This window comes from Thamnophis elegans, chromosome 5 (genome assembly GCF_009769535.1).
Source record: "Thamnophis elegans isolate rThaEle1 chromosome 5, rThaEle1.pri, whole genome shotgun sequence".
Classification (NCBI taxonomy): Eukaryota; Metazoa; Chordata; class Lepidosauria; order Squamata; family Colubridae; genus Thamnophis; species Thamnophis elegans.
In genome coordinates, this window is record NC_045545.1 from 54,810,171 (window position 1) to 54,831,161 (window position 20,991).

Consider the following 20,991-nt stretch of genomic DNA (forward strand, 5'->3'; position numbering starts at 1 on the left):
AATGGCAAGAGATATAAGACTGCACTATTACTGGAAAGATACAGGTTGATGCAATGAAAATATATAATAAAAACTAAGCTAAATTTAGTTTACAAGTAATATGTATAAAATGAAGTGACAATAGTTATAGTTAAATAATGATTAATAATGATAACAATACATATAGATATATTAGTTTGATAATATGAAATTTTATATAAACAACACATGGATAATATGAGAGGAGGTTTAAAAGCTTTATCTAGAATGTTATAAAGATGTATTGCGATTTGATGATTTTAGGAGGATTTAATAGAATGTTATCATATAATCCTATTCTAGATTTTGAATATTATATATAAAAGGATGTAAAAGCAATTATAGTCAAATTAAGGTTGAGATATAATAATAGTGATATATATGAATATATAAGAATTTAAAATATGTGATTTGATATGAAAAGCAGGTGATGACTATGGAAGAGATGCATGGAAATACTGTAACCAACTGACACACTCTCTACAATTTGTAATGGAAGATGGCCTTTTTTATTTTTATGTTTGTCTTTGTTCAAAAGTAAATAAAAGTTGTTTAAAAAACATATTGCCCCCAACTATCTGGGTCATTTCATGACCTTGAAAGGATGGACAGCTGAGTCAACCTTGAACTATTCAGGATTGAACTCTTGGTTGTGGGCAGAGTTAGTCTGAAATACTGCATTCTAACCACTGCATCACCATGGCTGCCTTCACATTCACTTGAGTGAGAAGTTGGGTTTTTTAATTGGGATGTGGCTAAATTATGTGTCTGTGTGTCTTATTTTTCATTGTACAAATCACTTCTTAATGGATTGCAATTTCCCTAATATCTTACACCTCAATTAAACCTCAAGAGAAGAGAAGACAAGATAGAACTTCTAAGATCTTTTTTCAGATTAGAAGGGATGGACAACCATTGTGACTTCTGTGGGTGGGAGAAATTTGTATTAGAAAGGAATAACAATATTCTCCATTACCTTGTAGCAACAACAACAAAATAAGTCCAAAAATACTAAAGAACTCTGGGAATCAGACTGAAAAAAAGAAGCCTCTCTTGCAGCACAATTATTTCTAACTACATTATTCCCACAAAAGAAAGAAATGTTATGTATAAGAAGTTGACTAAATCTCCTGAAACTATTGCTGATGAAAAATGACTCATTATAATATTTTGAATTTGCTGAATTTAAAGTGCTAGCTCGCAAACTGGTGTAGTGTAGGAGAGCAGAATAATGAAGAGATGGGATTCTAAATCAATAAGGTGGCCTTAGCTGTATCACTTCATTTCCTTTCTACAGTATGGGAACAGTAATACTACCTGGTATGATTAATTAAAACAGTGATGGCCATATGGCGTTTCAAATGCTAATTATTAGAGCTGTCCAATAATTTGGATTTGATTCCCAAAAAGCTGCTTTGGAGAGCATGGGGTTGCAAAGGTAGCATGTGCCTGCAACTCCTTCAAGAAGCCACATCTTTTCCTAGGTTTGCATAGCACCTTTCTGGAATTGAATCTAAAGAACTGCATTGCTCTGCCATATATCAGTCACAGAACTTAATTTTCTGCGAGTTCCTCATCCTTCTGGCCACTTCTTTAAGAATAGTAGGGTAAATTATGCAGAGTAACAATGATCTTTAGTTGTTGCTCCAATACAAAACTCAGCAGTCCTAATCACCATGGTCAATTGCAATGTGACGGGCCTGAAATTCCCAGTTATATCTTACAAATATTCTGTATTAATTTGAATATGACTCTAGAAATATGGGTTTGGAGAGGATGATGAGAACTTTAATTCTGAATTCCCAGGATCATCATACATAGTGTAAAAATGTCTAGAATACTTTTCACAAATAAATCTTCCCATTATGAAGATGAAATGGCAAGTAAATGATAAACAACCTGAGATTTTCCACCAGCTCCATCCACAGCTAAGGTGACTGAAAGCGCACAGCAGATCACATGGATTTTAAAAAAGGATCCAAAAAAGTTACTGCAGCCCAGGGCCAACATTTCCTATGGAGACAATGGATGAGTCAGTTAAGGTTGTAGAAAACATCAAACCCTTGTCCTTATAGTGAGTTTGTTTTGGCAACACTTAACTGGAAATAGAAATAGGTCAGTCATTATCCTAATCTGGTCCCTCATTTGTGGGTGACATTATTCATACAAAGACTGCACCGATTAAGTCTTCAGAATCTGCTATCCACCACCAACCCTCCACAAGAATTCTTTCCACTCATTCCAAAATTATCCCAGGGTTCTCTGAGTCACATCAGTCACATGTTTGGACACTTTCAGGCCAAGACAGTACTAACAGGTATCTGCCAATTTAAATCTGCCACCCAAGTGAATCATCCTTTCAGCCACTGGGCTAAGAGAGAGCATGTCATGCAGAAATGGCACAGTTGGCTGTAGCAATTGTTTAAAAGGCCAGCATTGTGCAAGTTATTGTATATGATGTGCCTTGATGGCATTCTCAGATGGCATCATTCTAAGTTACTCTTCAAAGAAGTTTGATTAATTGGACTAAAAATATTTACATACTAAATCCCTTGAACGGTTTGCTCCAGATTCTGCTCTGAGGCAAGTCAGCAGTTGTGAAGCAATTGAAGAGTAGTAATGATCAGGTTCTTAATGGCTGCCTGACAGCACAACCTCTATGTAGAGGGGTCACCTAAAACTATGACACAGGGACGTGTCCTAGCTTCCTCCTCCTCCTGTTGTTGTTATTATTTATTTAATGTAAGTTACATCCTGTTCTTCGACACATAAGTTCTCAATTAATCATGCCAAGAAGCAGAGACAGTTAAACGACTCCACCTAATAGCCATCTATATGAGGTTGTGTTTTCTGTGAAGCAATCTGCTTTCTCTGAGTAATACATGCCATTCTCTTTTGGAAGGAATACAGTATTGAGAAAATTGTCCAGTAGGCTTACTAACTTACTATCGGTAAGAGATTTCCTTGGAAAAGGCTGGGTTACAGCGACCATTTTTCTTAATAACTTCAAATCCTTTATAACCGCTATACTTTGCAGTTTTTGAATTATATAAAGATTTTTTAAATTCACTGATATAATGGTATTTTACTAGGGCATTTCATAATCCAAAAAGGCCAGAGGAGGGTGACACTGTTCAATAAGTCCCGCCTACCCATCCTTACATAAATCTAGTTGTGTCTCTCTGAGGAAGAAGACAGTAGTCTGACTTCTGACTGGTTGCTTAGCAATTTTTCAAAGCAGGGATGAAATCAACTTACCTTCATGAGCATGTGCATGCACAGAGGGTCAAAAATTGGACGTGATGATGTCCAGGATGGTGGGCAGAGCCTCTTGCCGCCACAGCTAGCGGTTTGTCCAAACTGGATAGAACTGGCTGAATTGCACCACTGGTTCAAAGTTACAATGGACCCTGCCCTTTCCTCAAAAGCTACGTATAATCCAGTTCTGAAGTTCAGATGGACACACCTTGCAAGGCCAGGTGACCACAAATTTGGGTGCTCAGCCTATAGCATTTACAGCCATTTGCAATGTCCTGTGGTCACATTACCATAATTTACTCCCCCCCCCAGGAATTGGCTTTTCCTTCTAGTTTCCAGAAAAAAGTGCCCATAAAGAGCAATGGGTTTAGTTATGACTGTGGCATTCAGTTTACAACTGCTGCAAAAAAGGTCAAAAATCAGGTCATTCATGTGATGACCTTCTTTATAACCATCACAATATATGACTGATTCTTAGGTTCAATTATGGTAGTAAGTCCAGGACTAGATGTATTTAAATTTCCAGCCTTGGAAATGGTGGCACTGGAATTATGGGCAGGTAAGCCATGCAACCATTCTATATATTTCCCAGTTATCAAGATTACCTGATTTGGGTCCACATCGTAGCCGTGCTTGTTACCAAGGGTTCTGCCCATGGCTAGGTTGATCACGTAGCCCACAATGGCAAGTGAAAAAGCTGGGCCAATCATATCTTTCCATTTGCCCACTAGAGGAAGTGTGGCAGATGGAAACCTAAGAATGAAAAGAAAAGAAAAAACAAGCTTGACATAAAAGCCCATGCTTCAGTTCAAAATTGATAAATCAGACTAGGACATTTTGTTGTTAGCATGGAAATAAAATTCCATACCAAAATTACCAGATTGAGGAAGCCTGCAGTCATTTATGAGCAAAAGTATGGCTGTCAAATGCAATATATTTAAGGACAACTGAGACTGCAAAACTGGGCATGAGGTTCCTCCCAAGATTCAAATGTCCAACACTCCCCCCCTGCCATCCTATTGGTGTTTCACAGGGCCCTCAAGTCCTGCCTTTTATCTCAGATCTTTCCTCAACATGTCTGAAGTCCCCTTTCCTTCTTTTATTTTCTTTCTGTCTGAGTTTGTTGTCTCTGCCATCTTTGCTCATTTTTTGTGGTTTTCCTGTTTTAAATGTTTTTTAAATTGGAAGCTACCCAGAGTCTGCTAGGAGTTGGTGACATTTATATTTGATTAATTATTACATTATTATTTATATATATATATTTTTAAAAATGGTATTTTTCTGAGTTCTCCGATAGCTGTATGGCTAGAGGAGTTTAGTTTAGTATAGTTTAGCTTAGTTTAGTTTAGTTTACTTTAGTTTATTGTCATTGCACACGGTACAACGAATTAAAAACACAACACACATCCTTCACATGCTATATAATTGAAATTGAAAACCTGATATTGCATTAATATTGCACTATACAGTAGAATTCAATATAGTTACTGTAAAGAACCCTGTAAGTTTAATATTTTGAAAACAATAACTAGGCATCTGTATTATTAAGGCTCAGTGTCTAGTAAAGGCAAAGGTAAAGGTTTCCCTGTCCTGTCATGTCCGACTTTGGTGAAAGTGCTCATCTCCGTTTCTTAGCCAAGATAGCCAGCATTGTCCAAAAAGATTTTCCATGGTCATGTGGCCAGCATGGCTACATGCCAAAGGTGCACAGAATGCTTCTTACCTTACCACTGAAGTGGTATCTATTTATCTACTCACATTTGCATGCTTTCGAACTGCTAGCTGGGCAGCAGCTGGGGCAAGTAACGAGAGCACTCCCTGTTGCATGGCACTCAGATCTCAAACCCAGGTTGTCAACTTTCTGGCTGACAAGGTCAGCAACTTTAACTGCTGAGCCACCATATCTCACACTCCAGTGTTCAGCAGCCTTAGTAAAATAGCTGTAGCTGTTGAGGTACACTCAACCCTTATGACTTTCTCAGTGTACTGACATATAATATAGACTTTGATCCAGTAATCAGAAGTTCCATAACATTATTAATGGTTCCAATAGAGATGGTATATATCATGAAAAATGTAGCATAAAAGCAATGCATGAATTTAACAAAGAACATCTAAAGATCTATGTTTACCACAATCTTCTTGAAATTACCCAAAGAGCAATAAACTAGGAAATATTAGTTTATTGGATTCCCAGTATTTCCTTCATCATAGCAATGCAGACAGTGTAAATTTATAATTAGAGCACTATAATGAGTTGTCACCTGCTTTACATAGCAATAATTATTATACACATTGTAATTATGCTATGACTGCAAATTAGTAGTGAATTGACTCATTGTCATTCAAGCCTTGCAGATACTAACACTTTTAGTCTGCCCTACTTTCTACAAAATTCTACAGTATTTATAAAGGGTAGGATGAATTCAGCCATTGAAAACTCTAAGTTAAATTTAACTTGTTTTCAAGAAGATCCATCATTTCCTTCCTTTTAACACTACTGGTTACAATACCGGAAGCTGGAGAGGAGGAGGAGGAGGAGAAGTTTAGTCCTTCAATTTGTCTTATTGATTCCTGATACTGTTTTCTTAATTAGAACCATACTCTAAGTCTACTATTTTTAATTCACCATTTTAATTTATCGTGTTATATAATTTAATTCTTGCTCAAGAAACAACAGATTTAGTAATGTAATAAATACAATGGTACTAATGAGATAGCTTCACTAGCAAATTCCTATTTGGAAAGAAATAATATTTACTTACCCCATATTAATAGGTCCAACAATTGGCATGTCATATTTCTTAGGCATATTAAAGCTTCCAGAAATGACTGTAGCCACAATGACCTGAAGTCCAAGCATAAACAGAAATTTTAGCTCAGCTTAATTTTTCATTTGTGATGTTAATCAGCATTGGAACTGTATTCTTTCAGAATATAATGCATGTCTTAGCATATAAGTTTGAAAGAGATTCAATATTTATTATAAACTGTTGCTCAAAGTTCATGAAATGTTGTGGTGTGATTGAGTACCTCAAGCACTCTCTCTTTCAAGGTTCATAAAAGTTGATGACTTTCTATGAAAGAGGAAGAATTAAGTTTATTTCCTCCTCTTTCTTGAAAAGAGTATTTATTACCTTATCAAGACTGCCATAATATCAATTTTTCTTCCTCAGTTTCATTTTAAAACACGTATGATATGAAAAATAAAAAACTATATTGTACAAAAGCATAAATCTCTCATGTAGTAAACAAAAATGACTTCTGCATATGCAGTATATTAATGCCTTCTTATACAATTAAGTTGTTAATATTTCAGTCAATTCACCTAAGTATGGGAATAAAGGAAAACTAATCGGCAAACTACTGTGTTTCCCCCAAAATAAGACAGGGTCTTATTTTTTTGATCCCTGAAATAAGCACCTAGCCTTATTTTTTTATTTTTTTTTGAGAGCAAGGCCTGCTCAGCTTTATTTATTTCATTTTCATTTTATACAATCACTTATATACTGTGCGTAAAAAAAAAAAAAGAGAAAAAAAAAACCCAACATGACACTTCATTCCCCCATACACCCTCTCTTCTCCCCCTCCAACTTTCATTTCACCCCTCCAGCATTCCCCTCTTCTACTTCCCTTCCCCCTCAGACATCTCCCCCTCCCTCCATCTCACCCTCCTTACATTCCCTCTCACTCCCTCTTTACTTCTCCCTCCTCTTTCCCTCTTCTCCTCGCTTTGGTGTATCCATACATTTCAGTTTGTTTTAAAAGAGAAAAAGAAAAAAAGAAAAAAGAAAAACGAGCCGCAGTATACAAGTGAATTCTTATTGTTCTAAGAATTGAAACTGTAATTCCACCCTCCCCCCTCCCCCCTATAATCCCCCCTCCCTAGCCCCCTTACGGCTTCGCAGGTCCCATACCCGGCATAATTCTTTAACAAGCATTTGAGTATAATAAGGCCAGCTAACTTTAAAATTAAAAAAAATAAAATAAAAGTAAAGCCAAAGAAAAAAAAAAAGAGAATAGTAAAAAAAAAAAAAAAAAAAACACACACACACACACAAAAAGAAAAGAGAAACAAGAAGGGTCAATAAACCCACTACGTTAACACAGCTTCCCATTATCTGTAAATCTTAAACAATGTAGCTCATTCCAAATTTCGGTTATTTTACTACTTGCAGGGTTTCAAACTGTATTAGAGCCAGGTAAGTTGATCAATTAGGATTCCCCAACTAAAAGCCTCATTGCTTTGTCTATCTATTCAGACCTTTAATTTATCTCTTTTTTATCCGAATATCCAAACCTTTCTATAAAACCATTAAACTCAAGTACTTCTTTCATTTTTCATTTCCAACACCTCCCTTTCTATCCTTACCCACCTCCACATGTAAATTTTTTTTACCTTCCACCCTGCCTTTATCCATATCCACATATATATTTTATCCGCATCCATTGCTCCTCCCATATTTACTCCACTTTCCTGAAGACTCTCCGACCAATCTTTCTTGACCTTATATTGAAATAGCAACTCAAACAAACATCAGCTTGCATTCTAGCCCCAGGTAGTCTAATTAAGCTTTCGCTACCCTTCCCTCTCCCACGCGCCTCCCAACTCCGTTCGTCCCAGACCACAACTCAAAAAGATCGCAATCTCCGCTCTCCTCGCCTAGGAAAATAATTCATGCGCAATTTGATTTAGAGTTCAGACAAATCTTATATACAATATGTGTCCACAATCAGCAACGCTTCTTTCAGTCTCCATGTCTCATCATCGATATACAACTTTTCCATTTTATCCCAGACGGAAATCATAAAGCTTTAAGAACATCGCTAAGTCTTTATTCTTTAGTCTTCTGCCCTTCCGGAAGAGGAAAGCAACACCCTCCGCCTTGTAGCCACGTGTCTCGCTGTTTGTCTTCTCCTTCTCCTTGTCTCTCTCCAGGTCCGGATGAATCAGGAAGTCCCGCCTTCAGGGTCTCGTAGTAAAATTCTCGGGCTTCACAGACAGAATTAATGCGGTGTTTTTGGTTGCCAAATGTAACTGTAATACCAGCTGGGACTTCCCATTTGTATGGAATCTGAGAATTTCTGAGTTCTTCAGTTAAGAAAGCGTACTCTCTCCTTGTTCTTAATATTTGAGATGGTAACTCTTTAAAAACAATCAAGTCCTGTCCATCAATTCTCAACCTCTTGCTGTAAAGCCTCTGTATTATCTCATTTCTGGATTCCCTTGTGGTAAAGTATATAATTATGTCCCTCGGAAGCTGTCGCTGTTTTGCTACCCACGAATTCTGGCGGTAAATTCTTTGAATCTGCCAATCAAAGTTAAATCCCGGACTTCCCACCAAGCGGCTGAAAGCCTCAAAGAAGATCTGTTTCAAATTCTCCTGTTGGTTTTCACGCAATCCTCTAACTCTTATGGCAAAGGCAGTCTTATTATAATTTATCATGACAAGTTGTTTTTGAGCATTTTCAATTTCCTGTTGTAACGTTTGAATTTTGGATATCAAATTAAGATTAGTTTCTTCCAAAAGTTCCAATTTGTCCTCCGTTTCAGCAATATAATCTGTCATGACTGTCATTACTCCGATCATATCCTTCTTTGCCTGAGCAATTTTAGCATCAAATTGATCATATAAATCCGATATCAGTTGATTAATTTCCTGTCTGAAATCATTAAGCGTTTTGAGAAGAAATTCTTGTGTTAACAAATCTCCCGTGGAGGGTGTAGGAGGCAAGGGTAGCGGCTTCATAGCAGTTTTTGGAGATATGTTATTAAGGAAGCGCTTCTGTTTAGATTTGGGAGCCATTCCAGAGTAAAAATAAAAGACAAGCAATCAAGCGAGCCAAAAATCAAAGTCTCTGCTCCCCTCAGTTAATCTTTTAGCAATTAGTACGGAGAAGCCTTCAGGAGGGTAGGGCTGACTAAGTACGTCACATCAAACACAAAAGCTGCGAGATCGCCATCTTGTGACGCAGCTAAAAAAGAAAGGGAGCCTTTTGCGAAATTGAAGCTGGTATTTTAGATAGTAATAGAAGGAATTCCTCAGGAATGGTCCCCGCCCGGATTGACTTTTAAATAGCTTAGCTTTGTCCTGGGGGGGGGGGCAATCTGCCTAGGGCTGCAAAAAAGGCAGCGCGGAAAACTGGCCGGAGTAAAGGCTCAGCTAATGTTGAACCTCTTCTCCATTCACAGCAAAAAAAGGCTATGAATTACAAAGAGATCCTAACGACTGACCTTCTCCCTGCCCCTTTCTGCCAGAAAGGGGAGATATCTATAGATCTTATAAGATATACGAACCAGAATCCTGACAGGAGCTTCGTTGAGCTCCCGACGGCGGCAGGCTCCTCCCCCCGAAGCCAGCACCTAGCCTTATTTTTGAGTTATAGGAGGCGGCGAGCATGGTCACCTCATGGCTGCTGCTGTGTTTTAGCACATGTGCCCAAAGGCCCAATTCGGCTTATTATCCGGGGAAGTCTTATTTTCAGGGAAACAGTTGATTTTGTTTTGCAATCATATCACGCATTGGGCTCCTACATATTCTATACTATTCCAACTATTCCAACTATTCCAAGAATTTTTTCACAAGTGCTATTACTTGCAAATATTTCCTAACTGAGTGAAGGTAGTTTCCTGTGTCCCTGCTAAATTTTATTCTATGATTTTGATTCATTCATCTAACTTATCATCAACATTTTAGATTCTTACTTCTAGATATGGTGATCAAGGCAATATTCTGATGACATAAGCAGTTGAATGGTTTATTTTGTCTGCCAAACCTTTCTGGATAAACACCAAGTGTCCATTAGTTTTTGCCTATTCTGTACCTTGGTTGGTCTTCATAATATGTTTTTGCCTACCTTGGTTTATTTCAGAGCAGTAGTATATGAACAATAAAGACCCTGAATGTTATGACCCATCTTTTCTTATTTTTTTATTATTAAGTTCAATTGCCCCCAGAAAGTGCAAGTGTAGCCTGATCATAAAAATCAAAGCCGGTTTGCACATAGTGCCTCACTGATATCTAATATGATTCAAGTAGGTATTGCATATTTAACAAAGTAATTAGACCACAATACTTCAATTTACAAATACACTAATTTTAAGGGAGGCAAATCCCCAAATGCAAAATCAGAACACAATGCTAGAATCTGAGGACGATCTAAGATTAGAACATGTTTGGTTGTTTGCATGGACTAACATAGTTGACTGTTCAGATCTCCAGATTTAAACTTGATCTGTATTTACAAGAGAAAGTTCTTACTGGGCTCTTGATCTGAGTTTACTCCCCTAGGAATAGTTTCTACAAAATACCCATTTTCTCAGAAACTGTTTTGCTCACTGTAGTTTTTGAAACTACCATAAACTTTTTTCCTGTTATTCTGTATCCATTACTGCCTTTCATACAGAACAGGGAAAATTTGGTTAAGAGGTTCCCATATAAGCAAGCAATGCTCATTTCACAGGAATGCAATTCTGGATGGATTGCAAACTGAAACCAAAGACATTGTCTGCCAAAATCTGTGCATTTCCCACAGCTCTAATTACACCAATACTCCCTGGATGTCAGCACGTACCAGAGACATGTAAGCATCTTACTTTAGTTTTTTTTTCTAATCATATTTCAATGCTTTAGAATAAAGCTGCATTACCTGCATGTACCTTTGCTACTGAATACTTCAAGGATGTTGAACCCGGATGCATTGAAATGTAAGTCAATCAAGGTCAACCTCTGCATGCCAGTGTTTTATCTTGGATGACTAAAGTCACCCCATATCTGACAATAGTTTGAGACTGCAATTATAACAAAGACCATGCAGGATAAAAAAAAGTGGAGTTCAACAGGTTGCAATATCTTTGGAATGGTTGCTTTCAGTATCTTGGGACCTCTATAAAATATAAGTGAGCAAGGGTCTATTGGTATCTCAGTACTAATTTCATTGCCCCAGTGATCTTTATGTATGTACAATAGTCTTGAAATTATTGTACAAAATATTATTGCTAAGTGGTCTTCTTATGTTGCCATATGCACTGCACTTTCGCTTATAATCAAATCAGCATTTCCTAAAATAAACAACAAAAAGGCATGCTACCTCCGTCTTAAAAGTTATTTTTTTTTCAATTTATCTCTGCTTCTGAAAAGTACCAATCCCAAGGAAAATAGTAGGTGAATGAAAACATCTGTAACTGCTACTTACTATAACGATCTCCATGGGAATTGGGACTCGAATCTTCTTCATATATTTCATATTTAGCTCTTTCACAATGATGAGAAGCACAGAACTGATCAGAGCAAACACCAAGGAAGCCACATTGGTTTTCGACAGGTTTTTGCAAATATCAATAAATGTCTGGAGGTTTCATCAAGAAAAAGATAACATGAGGTTTTTCAACATGCCAGCTAGAGTGGAAAATATGCTATGGTGTTTATTAGTCAACATGTAAAGATTAACTGAGAAATCTGCATTTTGCAGTAGTAGCCAACACTCAAAGCAATACAAAAATAAAATGCAGTTCTGACAGTAGCCAACTCTGAATTAATTAAAAGGTCAGTAAACAGGGCCTGACCAGACAGGATGTATTTAATCTAACCTGAACATCCTGCTGAGACTTTAGAAGAAAATTCAAGAGGCTCACAACAGGTAACTGAGAAACTGCAAAACTCTATGAAGGCTTTCTTCTAATCCTTTATAATTAAAATGGACTAGAATTAATTGTAACTGTCTGCTATTTCTAAGCTCATTCCTTAATATTGCAAAAACCTTGGCATTTGGGGTCTTAAGAATCAAGAGTTGCCCAGAAAGAAAACATGTTCCAGGCAAAATTTTGTTTACTTGTTCTGTTGCAGTGATTTGGGAAAAAATTATATAATAAAATTCAAGTTTTGGTATAAGATTTGGTGAACAATGGAATCCTAATATTTTCCCCTTGGTTTCAGACTTTATTTTTTCTTTTATTTAAAATAACAACAACAACACTTTAACAACATTATCAACAAATATTTAAAATAATTTTAAAAATCTAGGAACCGAGAAATAAAAAAAATCCAGAAAACAATTTTTGCTCATAAGCAAAAAGTAAAATAATTAGGAGTTAATATAAATCTACTGTAGTACCATATTCAATATTTCCATCAATTTTTAAATAGAAGTACCTTATTGTTATAGTGCTCTAAATAACAGACACCAGATGCCAATAATATATTCTTTAAAGGTTGCTATGCTAACTGTTCAGTCAATGCTTTTTTCACCCATTGTTAGTTACCAGTGGCTCAAAGAAAGTGGAATTTCCTTTTCCATTATTTTGCAATAATATACAGTATATAGTAGCTAATAATAAGCAAACAATTAATTTCTTCTAGTAAGAAATAAATATAAACAAGTAATTATATTTTCTAGGAAAATGTACAATAAATTTACATTAGGATTAATTATACCACCATATCCAAATTCTTATACAGTTTAATACAATGAGAAATTTAAATAACTGTTGTTACCTTGGAAATGAATATTTATAAATTTAATTATAGCCCCCGTAATCATCCTGTTGGTTAAAAGCAATCACATTTTCTTTCATAAACATTTGATTCTCATATAGTTTAATTACTTGTGTTTTGAAGTAAGAAGAAATTGTTTCATCACCATTATTGATGATTTCGGATTATACTTCTGTTAATCCCTCTCTTTGTACAGTGAGTTGCAGCAGTCTCTTGCTACTTTCATCAAAAAAATTTGCAGCAGAGTCACAATATCATCTAGCAAGCTCTGCCCTTTGTGGTATGATTGTAACTTTGTGGTACATGTAGAAACGGGGAGGAGTTTGTGTTGTGATACAGACTGCATCACTCTGAAACCATCCCACCCCCTAGCCTGCAGCTCTTACAGAGGACACTGATAAATTGGCTTTTCCTGGGTCCATCCAGGAAATACCCCCAGGGGGCATTTATCTTTGGGGAATAATCTATGACTATAATTCCACATTTTGTATTCCGTGTACCTAGGCATATAGTCATGCAGGCCACATGACCACGGAAGTGTCTTCAGACAATACCAGCTCCCTTGGCTAAGAAATGGACATGAGCATCGCCACTAGAGTTAGACATATCTAAGCAGTTTACCTTTATATGGAAATAGGTGAAACTCCCATTTTGGTAATTAAGTCAAAATTACACTTAAATATTTTAAAACTGGTGAAAGTGAAAGTTGTGAAAAACCAAAGGTAAATAGAATGGAAGGAAAATGTCTTTCTTTTTCCTCAATAAGTCACTATCTTGCTTTGATCATACTGGCTTCCTTTCTTCCTTTTTTCCTTAATCATGTGTAACCCCTGACAAATTCCAGTTATCTGTGTGCTACTCTTGATCCCACTGATTGCGCACCCAATCTCGTAAGATTTAGCAATAATCATAGTATCAGCCTCACTTACATAGACAATGGCAAGGGGTCCTGTGTAGGCTTCAATCTTCAGACCAAAAATATACTTGAGAACCGAGATTAGGATCTGTAGACCAGCTGCTGTCATAAAACCCCTAATGAAGGATTCTGAAAGGTAGATGGCTACAAAGCCGAACTGCACAAATCCTAGGCATATCTATGGAAAGAGAGATGGTCAGACATGTCAGATGCAATAATAAATGGAATTTCTCAGAGAAAGAGATTGCAGATAATAAAAAATTGGCACAACCACTGATGTGCGGAAATAAATGCCAGAGGTAGTCCTTGAATTACAACCATTTGTTTAATAACATTTTGAAAATTTGGAAGACAGGATTCCTGGATTGCATCAATATTTAAGTGCTATGAAATATGGAAACAGAATTACTGTTTTAATGATAAAAACCTTTGACCTATTCTAATCTCCTCCTCCTCCTTCTCCTTCTCCCTCCTCCTCTTCCTCATTATTGTTATCATCTGTCTGTCTGCCTGTATGTATGTATGTCTTTGACAAATAGATTGATAGATTTCCCATTATGCAACAAGTATTAAAATTATATTTCAGTCAAGATAGAGAAGAATTCAGATTTCAATGTTTTCTTGATCTCATAAGAGCAACTTAGAAAGCAGTAGCACATTGCATAGAGTACATCAAAGTATGTAGTGCAGAAACACAGATAAGGACAATAAAACTAGTGTTGTGGAACATATAGTCTTCCATTTGTTGATAAATTACAATTCCGTGTATTATTTACTATTAGTCATATTTTTGAGGGCTATTGGAAATTGTAATTTAGCATAAACAGATCCATATGTGTTCCACTCAGACATTCAGTCGCTGGAATTGTAAGTCATATGGAAATTTCCTATAGTTTTGTATGCAAAAAACCCTCTTACTTGTATTATGGCTGTCAGACAAGCCAAGGTGGCAGAGATCTCCAATCTGGCTGCTTCCATGGCTGTGTTGTTAACCATAATTTCATTGGCTGTGTGGTTAAAGTATTGAAATTCAGAATCCGGAGCCAGCTCGTGGCAGACATTTCCTACGATAATACTGATGACTGCAAATGTACCTGTTTGGAAACACGTATGAAACTTATCTTACATTTTTGAGTTGAGTATCTTCTCATATTACAGTTAGTCTATAAATAACTGGTAACTCCAAGTTTGTACAGATCAATCTTCTTCAACCTGATGCCATTAATGTATGTTAGATTTAAATCCTGTAATTAACAGTCAAATGTCCTTTAAAGTACACTACATCCAGATTGCATATAAATTAGTAATAGTAGTTAATTGGTATTTGATTACACTCTAAAGGAAGTTCTTTGACTCGGCTCTGGCTTTCATCATAATCAAGAAACCAATATTTTACAGTTGTTTCATGAAAGGATTTGAGATGGCAAACTGAGAAAAAAACATCCTGATAATATAATTTCATGCACTAGGATTACAAACATGTAATATGTGCACTCAGTAAATATTAAAATAGAAGATGAAATCTTACCTGGGACCATCTGATGAATACCTCCTAGCAAAAAATAGGTAATCAAAGGAAAGAAAGAAGAATAGAGCCCATTGACTGGAGGTAGGTTGGCCAGCAGGGCAAAAGCCATGCCTGAAAACAAACATGAAGAACATATCAAATCTTCCTTCCTACAATTACACTCAAGATCACATAATGCAAAAACATGACAGTCTCATATATGCTTCCCAGGGCTCATCTTGTGATGAATGTGTTACAGAAGGTGCTATAGATATGTTCAGAAGTGAATTATAACATAGGAACCTATGTGGAACTATTAGCCTTTTGGGATAATTTGTCTGCCTGGTGTTGGTTAAACCAACAATGGGTGAAGCTGAAAACTTTGGAGAGGTGCTCTTTGCTTCCCCCTTCCCTTTCCTTTTTCCTTCCTTTTTCCTTTTGTATTCTTCTTTCCAAGCAGGTTGCTGGTAGAAGTGTAGAGGACTTTTGAAATTAAGTTAGCAGTTGCAATGAAAAGTGGTGTATAGACTTCCTGTGATTGATTGTAAGTCTGTATATTGCCCAACCTTAATTATTGGTGAGGCAAAGTAATAGCACAGTGATACATGTTGCAGAGGAGTTCTACAAAAAGCAAGATAAGGATGAAATTACAAAAAAATAGAAATTAATATATTTAGCATTACAAAACAATTCATAGAGGTAATCCACATTACCTATATGAGTCTGTGTAAAGGGTTTAAACCTTGAAATTGAAAAGCTTTATATTTCTATAATAAACCCATGCTAATATTAATGACTTATTCTTTTTTGAAGGTAATAGAAATTGGCTGTATTTGGATGTCAATGTATTGCATTAAATCGTGGTTTGTTTAACCATGTTAATTGAATAATTCACAATTTTCCTGCTTAGTGCACTATAGTAATCTATAAACAATATTTTACAAACAACATTTGGGTTTGCAAAAGCAAACAATCTCTTTTATGGTCAAGTATAGTGTTTCAACCCATATTTTTTGTGAGAACCAGAACATTTTCTGCTATTTCATACTTCCCAAACAGGAAATTGAAGTTATACCCAAATATTTTTTATTTTATTTTATTTTTTAAAAAAGCTTGGGTAGACTTTAAAAAAGAAAGAAAGAAAGAAAGAAAGAAAACTGCAAATTTTACTACTTCATTGACTGCATTGACAAACTGAATCTAAGCATGATTGCAAGTAGGATTTATATGGAATGTAGGTGCAAGGAACATGAAGGGATTTTTTTTTTGCAAATGTGTCCAACAATTAAACCACCCAGTAATGTTTGAATAATATGGAAAAGACAAGTTTCTTTCACCTTGAGGTACTTGAATAGTTCCAGCACTTACTCCACCAAGGACATCAGGCACAATGTAATCTCTGATTTTGTATTTTGGAAGCCATACAAGTATGGGAAATAGACTGTAAAGGATGAGCTTGAGTCTGGATGGTGAACATCTGTGGAGAAAAGACATTAATAGGAAATATTTACTATGAGGTTTATTCTGTAACATGGGAAGGCAGATGATTATTCATTATCTGAAGGTGCAAGTAGAGCAAAGAGCTACCATTTCAGGTTTGTTTTCAGTACCCACACAGCACTGGAACAAATCATAGAAAGCACAATGAAAAAAAAAAGCTTTCTCCTATTATTCATAATTATTTTCACATTGTATATAATGCCCTGAATCCTGGCTTCATCAAATTCCAGAGAGCATAATATCTGGCCTAGGTTTTGAATTGTTTTCAAGTTTCTACATACCAAAATTTCAAGCCAAATCAGAATTTAGCAAAACGGTTATATCTAGCATGTTTTTGACAAATTAAATATCAATTATTCTAATAAGCGCCTATATTATTAATTCAAGGAAACATAGTACAATATGTTCAACAGATTAGCTAAGAGAACAAAACAGTCCCAAGTGGCCTACTTCAGTAATGGAACAGAAGAAATCAATTGGATAGAACAGCACTTAACTGCCTAGTTCAGTCAATGTTTACTTCTACAGCCTTCTATCCAGGATGTGTTGGACTGAGTCAGAAGTGTTATAAATAGGGGTTTCCCAAAAAACCTCTCTTGATTAGAGAGGTTTCTAGAGTCCTTATTTAATCTCACCTTTTAACTGGAAATGCACACATTTGAACCTAGCAAAGCACATGTTCCAATGCATTTCATTTCAATAAATGAAATGAAATAAATGAAATAAACATTTAGTGAATTCAGAAAGTATTAAGACCCCCTTCACTTTTGTCAATTTTGTTATGCTGCAGCCTGATTCTACAGATATTCATTGTTTTTCTAATCAATCTACCCTCAGTATCCCATAATAACAAAGTGAAAACAGAATTTTAGACATGTCTGTAAATTTATTAAAAATAAAAAACCTGAAATATCACATTGGCATTAAGTATGCACTGTAGTTAGTTAGCATGCATAGATTATAGCTTATTCCAGTAATATTACTGCTCTGTTACACTGATTGCAGTCAAATAAGATCATTAGAAAATCCTTTACTGTATAGCATTTAAATTTAAGGTGTAAAGAAACAGTGATATTGCAACATTAATGACAGCAGTTACAACTCTTAATTCAGTGTAAGTGCTGCATTATTGTAATGGTTATGGTATACATTAGAATAAGGGAGAAGTGTTGGAGGAAGTCTGCTGTCTTCCAGGGCTAAACTCCATCACTATAAAATAGTAACCTCTATCCAGCTATCTTAATAAATCAATAAGGAGTTCAAGATGATTGTTTTCTCCATCTCTTTAATCTTGTCTGTATGCAGAGTAGGCTTCTTATTGACTCAGCAGCCCAACAAAGCACATCAGCAAAGCTGATCAGAGTATTACAACTCACAGATAAAATACATACAACATAAGTCTATTATTTGCACCAATGTGAACCTATAGTTAGAGAACCAAGAGCAGTAAATGAGTCTCTTTCTATACTAAACAAATGCCAAACTTGTATAGAAACCATTATACACAATATCTCTGCAGCAAAGAATAAATATCAGCAGAAAGCAAAAATAAAAGTTGAACCAAAACCAGTTAATTCTGAAAGCATAAGGAGTTAATCACAGCCAAAGAAGTCCTTCAACCTGAACTAAGTTTCCTGGTTAAACATGAAAGCTGTCAGGCTTTTAATTTTTCAATAACATTGGCAATAAGTGACAATAATTAAGCTACTGCTGCTTTTGGTTAAGCATTAATATATCCAACATAAGAGGAGTGTTGTACATTTGCTACTGAAATGGGTTCTTTTCGACTAAGACTCTAAAGTAGCTCTGATCATGTATCTATGAGATCATTCAGAAAGCAATTATTTATTTGGCATGATTCCATCGCTGTCCTCTTAAGAGACCATTCAGTTACATTGGGTGCCACCCAACTCTAAAGTCAACATGAGAATTGCTGTGTAGTTTAAAGTAATGCATCCAGTTTACTTAAGTAAAGCTAGTTCGGTTATTTAATTTCTCAAAAACATCTACCAAAGGCATACATCAAACGACATGCATACAAGTCACAACAGTAGAAGCATACTATTCAAATAATACCGTAATAAAAATGTTCTTGCTACAAAGTCCAGTTGTTATTTTCATACTTCTTGCACTTGAATTATGCTATTACCAATATTCTGCATTAAATCAGGTAAGTTTTTTCTTCTCTTCAAAACAAAGTTGAAAACTCAAAGGATACTTGATTAAGCATGCCTTAAGACACCCCCAGTATAAAATGTTTTATTAAGTATGAAGGACAAATGTAAACATTTATTGCCTGTGCTTGGTTGTAAAATACGGATCAAACCAAGTTTCCATTGCCAGGAATTAGGGTTGATTGAAAGGAGTCCCCCCCCCCCCATTTAGGATGGTGGGATAGATGCCTAATTTCGGTGTTGGACTGATCAAAGCTCACCTTTTGCTCTGACCTCTGTTTTTGCCTGAGACTCCTCCTTCCCTTATAGCCTTTCAGACTGTAGGCTTCAGGGCAAAGACAAGAGGTCGTTTATTTTGCTATGTATACCACACCTCATTTCTTCAGGTGAAGTAGAAATAATACCACACTAAGAAACTGTAATGTGGCTTGGAAATTCTCTTATGTATTTTGACCCACATTTTTTTGAAAAAAAGCTAAATGTAAATGTAAAATGAAATGTCCATGCCCTGAACCACAAAGCATTTTTTTGGGAAAAAATAATTTAAAACTTGCTTTGAAATAATAAAAGGCAAGGTTTTTTTAACAAAAAGAAAAAGAAAGTTTTTTTAAAGGCTCCATAGTTTGCACAAATGTCTTTTTGTTCTTACTATTGCTTACTTTTTAAAAGTATTCATGTAATGTGTTGGGTGTGCCTGTACATGTCTGTGTATGCACATATACACATATACATATATATGAAAAAAAAATTAGAGGCTGCTAACCAATCTTTTTGTTCTTTTCTTTCATAATAAAATCATCATATTTGCTCAATAACAAATAAAGGCAAATGGAAGGTATGCTGGCACTGAATTAGTACTGCCAGTTCCCTTATCTGCATCCTTTATGACGTTCTGTTGATGAAAGTTGGAAAGTAATTTTGTATTTTCCTCTTTGCATAGTTTGCCTATTCTAATCTTACTTGGCCTTGGCAATGGAAACATACTCTACTTGTCCTTTACTAAACAACATCTTATCAAAAAAGAAGAAAAGGAACCTGGGACTATTTCCCACATCTTTCCAATGTCTCCAATATTTGGGTAATTGGTATACTGAATTCCAGATCTGAATTACTCTTTTGACTGCAAGTTCTGAATGAATTGACTGGGGAAAAAATTTATGGGATTAAATTTACTGGAAAAGATTCCTGGGATGAAAATTGGTCTCTTTGCTCTTGGATTGTACAAACCAAAAACAGATGCTCATTTTGACAATACCTGTTGAAAAAAAATCTAGAGGACTAATACATTTACCATCAAGGGCTAGGGTATCCAAAAATCTGGAGAGCATGTGTGTTTTACAATCTATAATATCCCACCTACCTGAAAAGACTCTTTATTTTCTCTCCAAGGGGGTAACTTCTACTTTTCCTGTCAAACTCTTCATCAAAGTAGTTGCTAGAATAAGCTGGACGGTTGATGATGTAGCGTGACCGAGTTTCAATCATTTTTGCTTCATGAAATCTTTCACCTCAAAGTGAAATGGAAGTCAACTGGAGAAGGAAGTGAGCATCACCAAAAGAAGGTCTGTTAGTAAAATGAGTTAGCTTTCTTCTCTTACCCTTATCCCCATTAACTTGTGCTTTAGGTTTTTCTTTTCCAAGTCCCACCCCTTGTCCTTGCCCTTTCTCCAGAAACCAGGGATTGGGCCTCTCTTGAGACATCACTGCCTTAAGGAAGGCCTCCTGGAATTTGAATGGTGTGGGAGGAAGAGCAGGTTCAAAAAACACACACATGGCCAAATGCTGACTATCACAGTGATGATACTGCTGTGATGACACTGCTGTTCTATTGTTAGTCGTGGGCCAGACATTCAATTTTCCTCTACCATGGTTTTATCACAAAGCAAATGGGATTAGTGTCTGCTGTATCTCTTGTTTCACACATGACCAAGAAACAGTCAAAGTTTCTACAACAGAGCCTTGGGGATTCTGGTTGTATTCAGAGTAGCCATTCCAAGAACTTTAGTGTGTGAGCTTCCATTCAGTAAATATGCTTTGGAATGAAGGACAACACAGAAATGCAACAATTTGACCTATTTAAATGATAATAATGCCAATCAATCCAGCTCAACCAGTCTTGTGTCA

At 36.0% G+C, this 20,991-nt stretch overlaps 1 protein-coding gene across 1 annotated transcript in view; it reads right to left on the reverse strand.

The window, feature by feature from the left end:
* The window catches only part of SLC26A9 (solute carrier family 26 member 9), a 40,189-nt gene extending 19,819 nt beyond the window's left edge, over window positions 1-20,370 (reverse strand). The window contains exons 1-9 of the mRNA XM_032218841.1: window positions 20,228-20,370; window positions 16,531-16,670; window positions 15,215-15,325; window positions 14,605-14,780; window positions 13,700-13,864; window positions 11,473-11,625; window positions 6,042-6,124; window positions 3,882-4,029; window positions 1,918-2,031 (exon numbers count right to left, since the gene is read on the reverse strand). Of these exons, the coding sequence (XP_032074732.1) occupies window positions 1,918-2,031; window positions 3,882-4,029; window positions 6,042-6,124; window positions 11,473-11,625; window positions 13,700-13,864; window positions 14,605-14,780; window positions 15,215-15,325; window positions 16,531-16,670; window positions 20,228-20,352 (1,215 nt within the window). The 5' untranslated portion in view covers window positions 20,353-20,370. The remainder of the gene's footprint in view (window positions 1-1,917; window positions 2,032-3,881; window positions 4,030-6,041; window positions 6,125-11,472; window positions 11,626-13,699; window positions 13,865-14,604; window positions 14,781-15,214; window positions 15,326-16,530; window positions 16,671-20,227) is intronic.
* Window positions 20,371-20,991: the final 621 nt, after the last annotated feature.